The following is a 12002-nucleotide window of genomic DNA, read 5'->3' as shown; positions in this document are numbered from 1 at the left end:
TCAATCAATCAATCAATCAATCAATCAATCAATCAATCAATCAATCAATCAATCAATCAATCAATCAATCAATCAATCAATCAATCAATCAATCAATCAATCAATCAATCAATCAATCAATCAATCAATCAATCAATCAATCAATCAATCAATCAATCAATCAATCAATCAATCAATCAATCAATCAATCAATCAATCAATCAATCAATCAATCAATCAATCAATCAATCAATCAATCAATCAATCAATCAATCAATCAATCAATCAATCAAAATAGCCATATTTGAGGGGTAAAGTTGAGTAGTTTGCATCTCTGGATATAGCTGTCGGTTGACTAGTATTAAATGATTTGCTACTTCATCTTACCTCACTCTCAACATTAAATTGACGTTTTGTGCTGAAAATCGCGCTTTGCTTCTGTGAACAGTGAAGCCCGCCTACTTTGATTTGATTGGCTATCTCAATTATTTTTGACATTGACGAGCGCTGTTAGACCGCTGAGCAGGCCAGGCAGAAAATGTCACTTTGAAACCTTTTTGTCATCCTAAAAAATAGGGATGTAACGATTCACTCAACTCCCGATTCGATTCACTATTTTGATTTCACGTTTTGATTTTCTCACAATTTCTTTTTTTTAACAAAATGAGATTGAAGACATTATACAGTAAATGAAAAGGTGTCATTTGATTAGGGTATTGCTGCACGTTTCTTTGTGAAATTGAAATTTTAAATCAAATAAGTTACACAAATAAAATAAATCTCTTCATATAAACAAACTAAGGCTTTGTCTGTGCTCTTTCCTTTTAACATTAGAGGCAACCACTGCATTTTAATCACGATCCAAACAAAGATGCTGCACACATGCAACATGAGCAGTTTTTAATCTAAATTAGACTTATAATTTCGAAATTTGAATCAAAAACAGATTGGTCTGACTTTAGTTTTGTGAAACTATACATAAAACCTGAAAGAAACGGCAGACGAGCTGAATGAGACGCAGATTCACTCTCTACCAGCAGGTGGCGCTCATGAACAGCAATGATACAGTGTTTCCTGGGTTACCGCTGTAAACAAAGCAGAGCTGTGCTTATGAACAGTCAGTTCCCCTCAGCGATACATTCATATAAACTCCTACTCCAATTGTATCGCGATTTGCTAAGCATCTCAACCGATTTGAATCGTCACATATTGTAATCAATTTTCAACCGGCTTGTGGTTCATCGTTACATCCCTACTAAAAACAGAGCGCTGCGTAATGGAGTGCAGCAGATCAGTGCACGAGTTTCAGATACTGGGGGGACAGATTGGCCATTTCTAATTATTTGGGGGGATATGGTGGTTACGGCCCTGACGCACATTAATAAAGCACACCTGCTGTTCAGGAGCATCGGATGTGAATGAGCGCACCTGTTGATCATGTGACTGACGGAGCTGAAGTGATGGCACATGTTCAGCGCGCTGACGTAGCTCACGTGAGGCAGCGTCAGGTAGAACTGGAGAGCCTGCTGCCGGTGACCTTTGACCTCTAGGGGCACGCTGATGGCCTGACCTTTCCTCTGCTCCACCTGTGCGAGTTCGGTCAGTAGAGCGGCGGTGTCGTCTGGACCGTTGCTGACCAGCAGCCGCACGCCGGCCTTCACCAGCGCCGCCAACGTCCCGTCGTAACAGCGGCTGCGCTGAAACACTCGCACCATCTCGCCTGAGAACAACATGCGCACACAGACATCACGTGATCAGAACGACATTCTCAGGAACATTCACACAATCCGAAGAAAGAAAGATGAAACTAGGGATGATTGATATTATCGGAACGTTATCGGAATTGACCGATAATGGCTTAAAATGTAAACATCGGCCACAATCCAAAAAAAAGGGCAAAACTAGGGATGCACGATATTATCGGAACGTTATCGGAATCGACCGATAATGGCTTAAAATGTAAACATCGGCCACAATCCAAAGAAAGAAAGATGAAACTAGGGATGCACGATGTTATCAGAATGTTACTGGAATCGACCGATAATGGCTTAAAATGTAAATATCGGCCACAATCCAAAGAAAGAAAGATTAAACTAGGGATGCACGATGTTATCAGAATGTTATTGGAATCGACCGATAATGGCTTAAAATGTAAATATCGGCCACAATCCAAAAAAAAAGGCAAAACTAGGGATGCACGATATTATCGGAACGTTATCGGAATCGACCGATAATGGCTTAAAATGTAAACATCGGCCACAATCCAAAAAAAAGGGCAAAACTAGGGATGCACGATATTATCGGAACGTTATCGGAATCGACCGATAATGGCTTAAAATGTAAACATCGGCCACAATCCAAAAAAAAGGGCAAAACTAGGGATGCACGATATTATCGGAACGTTATCGGAATCGACCGATAATGGCTTAAAATGTAAACATCGGCCACAATCCAAAGAAAGAAAGATGAAACTAGGGATGCACGATGTTATCAGAATGTTACTGGAATCGACCGATAATGGCTTAAAATGTAAATATCGGCCACAATCCAAAGAAAGAAAGATGAAACTAGGGATGCACGATGTTATCAGAATGTTACTGGAATCGACCGATAATGGCTTAAAATGTAAATATCGGCCACAATCCAAAGAAAGAAAGATTAAACTAGGGATGCACGATGTTATCAGAATGTTATTGGAATCGACCGATAATGGCTTAAAATGTAAATATCGGCCACAATCCAAAGAAAGAAAGATGAAACTAGGGATGCACGATGTTATTGGAACGTTTGGAATGGCTTAAAATGTAAACATCGGCCACAATCCCAAAAAAAAGGCAAGACTAGGGATGCACGATGTTATTGGAACGTTTGGAATGGCTTAAAATGTAAACATCGGCCACAATCCCAAAAAAAAGGCAAGACTAGGGATGCACGATGTTATTGGAACGTTTGGAATGGCTTAAAATGTAAACATCGGCCACAATCCCAAAAAAAAGGCAAGACTAGGGATGCACGATGTTATTGGAACGTTTGGAATGGCTTAAAATGTAAACATCGGCCACAATCCCAAAAAAAAGGCAAGACTAGGGATGCACGATGTTATTGGAACGTTTGGAATGGCTTAAAATGTAAACATCGGCCACAATCCCAAAAAAAAGGCAAGACTAGGGATGCACGATGTTATTGGAACGTTTGGAATGGCTTAAAATGTAAACATCGGCCACAATCCCAAAAAAAAGGCAAGACTAGGGATGCACGATGTTATTGGAACGTTTGGAATGGCTTAAAATGTAAACATCGGCCACAATCCCAAAAAAAAGGCAAGACTAGGGATGCACGATGTTATTGGAACGTTTGGAATGGCTTAAAATGTAAACATCGGCCACAATCCCAAAAAAAAGGCAAGACTAGGGATGCACGATGTTATTGGAACGTTTGGAATGGCTTAAAATGTAAACATCGGCCACAATCCCAAAAAAAAGGCAAGACTAGGGATGCACGATGTTATTGGAACGTTTGGAATGGCTTAAAATGTAAACATCGGCCACAATCCCAAAAAAAAGGCAAGACTAGGGATGCACGATGTTATTGGAACGTTTGGAATGGCTTAAAATGTAAACATCGGCCACAATCCCAAAAAAAAGGCAAGACTAGGGATGCACGATGTTATTGGAACGTTTGGAATGGCTTAAAATGTAAACATCGGCCACAATCCCAAAAAAAAGGCAAGACTAGGGATGCACGATGTTATTGGAACGTTTGGAATGGCTTAAAATGTAAACATCGGCCACAATCCCAAAAAAAAGGCAAGACTAGGGATGCACGATGTTATTGGAACGTTTGGAATGGCTTAAAATGTAAACATCGGCCACAATCCGAAGAAAGAAAGATGAAACTAGGGATGCACGATGTTATTGGAACGTTTGGAATGGCTTAAAATGTAAACATCGGCATCGGCCCATGAAAAATTATGCCAATATGTCCTGCCGATAAGATGAATAAACTACATGTGCTCAGGGTGTGCTAGCAATACAATCATGTCAGCAGTGCGGTCATTCTTGAAGCAAACTTTTGTCAGAATGGTGATTAGATTCACTGTTTTGGATCGCCATATTTAATCTGAGAAAGCAATTAGGCAAACACAGAATGACGCGTCTGGTGTGTGATAGAGTCAACAGATGGCCTATTCCTAACCCTAACCCTAATGCCCATCCGGTAAGGCCTTTTATTTACTTGGGGGCGCTGTTGGCCTACTTGTATTAAAATGAAAGTAAAATACACAAATAACATTAAGATTGGGTTCGATTAAATAAAGCAGTAATTTATGTCAAAGTCATTAGTATGTTTTGATTTAAAGGTCAGAAGCTATAGCTTACATGAATAAAATCACAAACACGACACTTGTAAATTAAATTATTTTTATATATAAAGATTTATTCATTAACGTGTGATATATTTTTTCCAAGCAGATTATGAAAAGATTTTCAGAATTTTTACAACTCTTTTGCTTTAGACCATCTACATCTAAATGTTAAATCTTCAATTAAAACGTTACCTGCATCTGCCTGAAGAAAAAAAAATGCAGTAATTGGTTTATAGTTTATTTATAGTTATTTTCAAAGCTTTCAATGTACTCTTATTATAAAATAACTTTTTTTTTATTCTAGCAATTAAGTTTTTGTTAAAAACTAACCAAAATTTAAAAAATAATTAGTTTATAATCTCTGCAGAGGAGAGACTTGGTGTTTTTTCCAAACAAAGGAAATATATCGGTATATTGGAACGTTTGGAATGGCTTAAAATGTAAACATCGGCATCGGCCCATGAAAAATTATGCCAATATGTCCTGCCGATAAGATGAATAAACTACATGTGCTCAGGGTGTGCTAGCAATACAATCATGTCAGCAGTGCGGTCATTCTTGAAGCAAACTTTTGTCAGAATGGTGATTAGATTCACTGTTTTGGATCGCCATATTTAATCTGAGAAAGCAATTAGGCAAACACAGAATGACGCGTCTGGTGTGTGATAGAGTCAACAGATGGCCTATTCCTAACCCTAACCCTAATGCCCATCCGGTAAGGCCTTTTATTTACTTGGGGGCGCTGTTGGCCTACTTGTATTAAAATGAAAGTAAAATACACAAATAACATTAAGATTGGGTTCGATTAAATAAAGCAGTAATTTATGTCAAAGTCATTAGTATGTTTTGATTTAAAGGTCAGAAGCTATAGCTTACATGAATAAAATCACAAACACGACACTTGTAAATTAAATTATTTTTATATATAAAGATTTATTCATTAACGTGTGATATATTTTTTCCAAGCAGATTATGAAAAGATTTTCAGAAATTTTACAACTCTTTTGCTGTAGACCATCTACATCTAAATGTTAAAATTTCAATTAAAACGTTACCTGCATCTGCCTGAAGAAAAAAAAATGCAGTAATTGGTTTATAGTTTATTTATAGTTATTTTCAAAGCTTTCAATGTACTCTTATTATAAAATAACTTTTTTTTTATTCTAGCAATTAAGTTTTTGTTAAAAACTAACCAAAATTTAAAAAATAATTAGTTTATAATCTCTGCAGAGGAGAGACTTGGTGTTTTTTCCAAACAAAGGAAATATATCGGTATCGGCCAAAATGAGTTGAAAAATATCGGTATATCGGATGTGCATTAAATATATATTATTAGCCTAAATAAGCTAATGAAATATACAATTACTGTAACTGTGAAAGGTTATGTAAGCTGGCTAACTTACTTTTACAACTTCCCTTACAAATATCAACCATAGCCTATGGTATTAAAATTAATTAATTAAATACATTTATTATACTGTATAAAAACAAAAAAATGGTTACTATAGTTGAACCATGCACAAATTAAACATGGATTTACTACACTAACCATAGTATTTGTACAACTGTGGTTATACAAATGGTAATCAATACAGCAAAAAAAGTTTTTTAATTTTGTTGTGGTATGTACTTGCGTGTTTCTTTTTTTCTGTTGTGGGGATTTGCAGCACGTGTTGTCAAACTGATGAAGATGTTTTCTTAATTTGCTGGTGCTTTTTCTATTTGCATGTGCTTTCTGAAGTTGCAGTGCGTTGAGCTCTCTCGGCCACCGTACTTTTGGCTTGTAAACGCTGCTTGATCTGTGCAGATTTCTCTCCTGATTCAGACCAGAACACTTTTTCACTGGAAGAAGCCTTATTATGGACTCGTATTTTAGTTAAAATCATCTTAATGTATTTGTTTCAGCTTTTGTCTTCTCCAGAAAAAAGGCACACGTCGCCCGAGAGAAACCTGACATTTCACTGTTATGACATTTTGATTAAAACAAGGTAAAAAAAAACAAAACATGCATGGATGAAACTTTCACAATAAGATCAAAAACATGCATTTAGAAAATAGATATTGAATTTATTTCATCCTTTAAAGCAGGGGTGCCCAACCCTGCTCCTGGCCATCGACTGTCCTGCAAAGTTCAGCTCCAACCCTAATCAAACACACCTGAAGCAACTAATTAGGGTCTTTAGGATCACTTAAAAATTAAAGGCAGGTGTGTTTGATTAGAGTTGGAGCTGAACTTTGCAGGACAGTCAATCGCCAGGAGCAGGGTTGGGCACCCCTGCTTTAAAGGATAAGCCCACTTCCAGAATAAAAATTTCCTGGATTTTTCTCCATATAGTGGACTTCAATGGTGGCCAATCATTTAAAGTCTAAAATGCAGTTTCAATGCAGCATCAAAGAGCTCTACATGATCCCAGCCGAGGAATAAGGGCCTTATCTTTCGAAACGATCGGTCATTTTCTGAAAAAAAAAATAAATCTAAATTTTAACCTCAAATGCTGGGCTTGCTCTAGCTTTGTTTTTCTCAAAAAACTATTTCTTTGCGACTGAAGAAAGAAAGACATGAACATCTTGGTTGATATAGGGGTGAGTAAATTATCAGGAACTTTTTATTCTGGAAGTGGACTTATCCTTTAAGTGCTTCTGATGGTGTAAACATGTTCTCACCAGGTTTGGCGCGGTCTCTCTCGATGATCAGACACACGCGCTCGAACGCCGCCTGCAGCCCCTGCATTCTGTCCTGCAGCCGTCTGCGGTTCTGGACGCTGGCGAGCTCGGACTCGCTCTGCCGCTCCACTGCCATGCGGTTGCTCACGATGAAGTCTGAGCTGATCAGAGAGCAGACGTGAACCTGCAGGCCGTGTCGCAGACGCAGACGGGACACGACCTCTGACCCCCCGCTGATGCAGCGGCTGTCCACTAGCACTCTCAGAGGAGCGTCTGCGGCCGGCGGGATCTGCGTCTGCGCAGTCACTGCAGTCCCCTGCAGACGCGAACACAACACACATCAGACACCTGAGATCAGCTCATGACACGAGGAGCGTTTCAACCATGCAAATCAGACGGTTCATCACGATACAAACTGGGGTTTAAAAGAATTAATATTCACTCTTATTACTGATTTAACTGCACTGGCTAGGGCTGGACGATATGGCCAAAAATTCATATCTCTGTATTTTTTTGGCTGATTTGCGATATACGGTCGTATATATCTCGGTATTTTTGTATTCCGCTACAATAAAAAAAATAAATAAATATGTTCAACAAAACAATACATATTAAAGGCTATGAAAACAAAGTGAATGTAACCATGTAGGCATATATTATGTGCAAAAAAGGGTCAAAATCACATTTCATTCTAACATTGCAATCTAAAAACAAAAATAAGGCTTTTAAAGCAGAAGTTAAATTCACTAAACTAAAAATGAAAATAAATTAGAACAAAAGCACAGACTCGATTACCCAATAACATTCACTTTACCGTCAGTGCTATCATAAAAATACACTTACTAGTTGGTTTAAAATTCTACAAATGTCACATTATTGTCCAACTACACATATTTCAGCAAAATATATATTTTATAGAATTATTGTGCTTGGTTAACTGAAGTCTGTGAAGTTTAGCGGAGAATCCCAAAGCAGAAGGCTCATGCACTCCTGACAGAAAAATGGAAATATTTCCATGACTTTCTAACATTTACAGACGCAGAATAATACCGGTGAAATGTAAGTTCTGCATTCAGGAAGACAGCACATCTCAAACACATTAAACAGCGCGAGTAACGTCTCTGTCAGCTGCACACGAGCTGCTTTAAACGATTCCAAACTATAACTATACGATATGGATACATAGCTGTGATGATATATTTGAAAAATATTTAAATTTTTAATTAGATCACAAATGCAACCAAAATAAAACAAAGGAATCGTTCACATTCTGTCATCATTTACTCTCCCTCAAGTTGTTCCAAACCTGTATTTGGAGTTTCTTCTGTTGAACATAGAAGAAGATATTTTGAAAAATGTTGGGAACCAAACAGTTGACGGTACCCATTGACTTTCACAATAAGGAAAAAAAATACTATGGAAGTCAATGGCTACCGTCAACTGTTTGGTTTCATTTTTGGGTGAACGATCACTTTATCATTTAAATGGAACTCTCTGAAAACTGCAAATCCTGTGTCCCATTTGTGACATTAACGAGAAAAAAAGCACTTTAGTTTTCTTAAATAATATCATCATCAAGCATCTGATGAAGCTCATCATTGGTTTGTGAAACATACAAATGTCAAGGTCTTTCAGTCTCCTCTAAAATGTAAACACAACAAAATGAGGTTCTCCAGTTGTGGAAAAAATACATAAAAAAAATCGATACATAAATACATAAAGGTATATACTGTATAAAGATATAATAAAGATATGAAATATTTGACGACAGCTTGATGATGCAGATGTGGCTAATAAAAGTGTCAAAATGGCATCTTAAAAATATATATTAATATTTTTTACGTATTGCATCAACACATCATATCATTAGACACAGGGCTGGGCAATTTTATATTATTTCTAAACACATATGATATATTTTGTATGTGGATATGATATGTTTAAGACAAGTTTGTACAATTTTTGCGTTCATGTTTTCATCTGTTCTGCAAAGATATTTAAGAAGTGAATTTGTTTTACATTCAAAGCAGTCATAAGCAGCACAGGTATATTTGTAGCAATAGCCAACAATACATTGTATGGGTCACAATTATACATTTCTCTTTTATGACAAAAATCATTAGGATATTAAGTAAAGATCATGTTCCATGAAGATATTTAGTAAGTTTCCTACCGTAAATATATCAAAACTTAATGTTTGATTAGTAATATGCATTGCTAAGAACTTCATTTGGACAACTTTAAAGATGATTTTCTCAATATTTAGATTTTTTTGCACCCTCAGATTCCAGATTTTCAAATATTGTCCTATCCTAACAAACCATACATCAATGGAAAGCTTATTTATTCAGCTTTCACGTGATGTATAAATCTCAATTTCACAAAATTGACCCTTATGACTGGTTTTGTGCTCCAGGGTCACATATGTGCTGCACTTGGAAAATAACTTCCTTTTTTTTCATAAATATATGAAAGAGGAAGTTACTTGACTCATGTTGCCCTGCCCTAATTAGGTTACAGCTCTAATTGAAACACACTGATCTGGGAACATAGCTGCTGTGAGCTCATGTGATTCTCACCTGCTTCTCCGGGAGGAAGTCGAGCTCGTCTGACAGCGCCGCCTGATCGCTGAGTCTCTGCCGCTTCCTGTCGTCTCGATCCGTCGGTCCGGAGGCGCTTTGGAGACGCTGCGGGTCTGTAAACACAGAGCCTGTCTGCTCTTCCTCCTCCTCACTGGAGTCCTGGACCCGGATGATCCGCGAGCGTTTGCTCTGCCCGTTCCTCTCTGACTGGACTCCTCTGATCTGGACTCTGCGGCGCGTGGCGTACTGTTTCCTCCCGTCGACGTACGAGTCTTCATGGATCACCTCCACAGGCTCTTCATCACCGCCACTCTCACCCTCCTCATCCTCACTCCCATGAACCACAAAGCTGTCCTCGCCGTACGTCTCGTCCTGTTCTGGGATCTGAAGCACCGGCAGCACAAACACGGAGTCTCCATTAAAACTGACTCAATAGCTATGCTTCCATCCATCTATTGTTATGCGCATATAAAAATGTTGAATGTAAACGCCAAGATGTGCATCAATTCTAAAAATGCACATAAAAAAAACTCTGAAAGCAGTGACAGCATTTATTGTGTTTCGTCTGCTCGCTCTGAGGCGCAAATTATTATATTCAGTGGCTTCTCCTACTTTTCTTAGTGATATTTAGTGCCAGTTTATCAGGAAGTGACGGTTTTGTTCTCTGACTCGTTGGATGGAAACGGTGCTTTATTCGCAGATGTCTTATGCGATGTTTTTGCGCAGAAGTTAAATTTGAATCTTTGGATGGAAGCATAGCTAATGACAAACCAAAACAAGTTGTCATGATGTGTTTTCAACAGCTGATGTTTGAGAGTCTCAATATCTTTAATACAGCAGCTCACCTGTGAGAAGATATCCACGCTATGTTTGGGTTTATACGTCATTCGGTCCCGGTTCTGCACCGCTGGACTCCTCACAGACTTCAGATAGAACGCCTGCATCTCAGAGTCTGACCATGAGAAGACGACACATAGAAATTAAAATAAATCTCATTTAATATTTAATCTGAGAAGCACATTTATTATAGGGAGAGATTAAATACATTCAAATGTTTGGGGTCGGTCAGATTTTTTAATGTTTTTTTTTTTAATGCTCACCAAAGCTGCATTTATTTGATAAAAAATTCAGTAAAAAAGTGAAATATTACAATGTATAACAGCTGTTTTCTCTGTGAATCTCTGTTAAACTGTAATGTATGTCTGTGATGCGCAGCTGTATTTTCAGCATCATTCCTCCAGTCTTCAGTGTCACATGATCTTCAGAAATCAGTATAATATGCTGATCTGCTGCTCCAGAAACATTTCTGATTATTATCAATGTTGAACACAGTCGTGCTGCACAATATTTTTGTGGAAACCGTGATGCATTTTATTTTTCAGGATTCACAGCTGAATAGAAAGTTCAAAAGAACAACATTTATTTGAAATTGAAATGTAACATTATAAATGTTTTTATTGCACTTTTGATCAGTTTAATGCGTCCTTGCTGAATATCGTCTGAGCGGCGGTGTTTGTGGCAGTGGAGCTTCAGATGGAGAAGCAGTGAATCTCACCGTTCAGACCCTGAGAGCATTGAGTCGTGTTCACCACAAACCCCTGCAGCGAGTGGTTATGTTCATCTCCTTCATCTTCATCGGAGGAAACATCTTCATCTTCAGAGAGCTCGGCCTCCTCATCCAGAAACTGCCGGCCCTCGCGACGGACCTTCTAGAAGACACAAGACGATAATCTAACACCTGACGCTCTGTCCGTATGATTTGATCATGTGACGTATTTGCATTTGAAAGCGCTCTATAAATAACTGTGACTTGACTTAACTTGACGTACATGAGGCTTCCTGACGTGACGCGGCTCTACAGCTCTGGGCTGATGAAGGGAGACGTCCTGAAAATCATCATCTGACAGCAGATCACCATCACTGTCCTCAGACTGAAGAATAGAAAGAGAGTAAATTAATTGATGGCTAAAGCACAGCGAACACATGCAGTGTGAGCAGCCGTACCGTGTTTAACGCAGCCGCACATTTCCGACGAGCTTGAACGGGAGAATCAACGTCACTGCAGATCTTTGACTGCTGCAGGAACACACACACACACACACACACACACACACACACACGTCACTTCCTGGGAAACTGGTGCAAAGTATCAATAATAAAATAAGAAGCTGCTGTTGTTGTTTTCCCGACATAATAAATAACGAAGAGCATGCAGATGAATAGAAATAAACACTAGTCATGCTTCCATCCACCTATTTTTATGCGCATTTTGGAATATCACATAAAAAAAAAACGGTGGATGGAAACGCCAAGATGTGCACAAATTGTAAAAAATGTGCATAAAAAAAACGTACGCACACAATTGAGTATGATAAACTTTTTATCCGATAAGAAAAAATGCGCATAAACTATAC

General features: G+C 38.2%; 1 protein-coding gene across 1 annotated transcript in view; it reads right to left on the bottom strand.

Moving 5' to 3' along the window:
* Window positions 1-1209: 1209 nt before the first annotated feature.
* Window positions 1210-12002, bottom strand: part of fancm (FA complementation group M) — a 53252-nt gene continuing 42459 nt past the window's right edge. Inside the window, exons 19-25 of the mRNA XM_016254457.1 lie at window positions 11593-11664; window positions 11418-11519; window positions 11144-11297; window positions 10434-10540; window positions 9586-9972; window positions 7007-7322; window positions 1210-1699 (exon numbers count right to left, since the gene is read on the bottom strand). Of these exons, the coding sequence (XP_016109943.1) occupies window positions 1224-1699; window positions 7007-7322; window positions 9586-9972; window positions 10434-10540; window positions 11144-11297; window positions 11418-11519; window positions 11593-11664 (1614 nt within the window). The 3' untranslated portion in view covers window positions 1210-1223. The remainder of the gene's footprint in view (window positions 1700-7006; window positions 7323-9585; window positions 9973-10433; window positions 10541-11143; window positions 11298-11417; window positions 11520-11592; window positions 11665-12002) is intronic.

This window comes from Sinocyclocheilus grahami, unplaced genomic scaffold (assembly GCF_001515645.1).
Source record: "Sinocyclocheilus grahami isolate Dianchi unplaced genomic scaffold, SAMN03320097.WGS_v1.1 scaffold1250.1, whole genome shotgun sequence".
In the NCBI taxonomy this organism is placed as follows: domain Eukaryota; kingdom Metazoa; phylum Chordata; class Actinopteri; order Cypriniformes; family Cyprinidae; genus Sinocyclocheilus; species Sinocyclocheilus grahami.
Note: the sequence above shows the minus strand (reverse complement) of the source record. Positions and strands in the feature narration are given on the sequence as shown.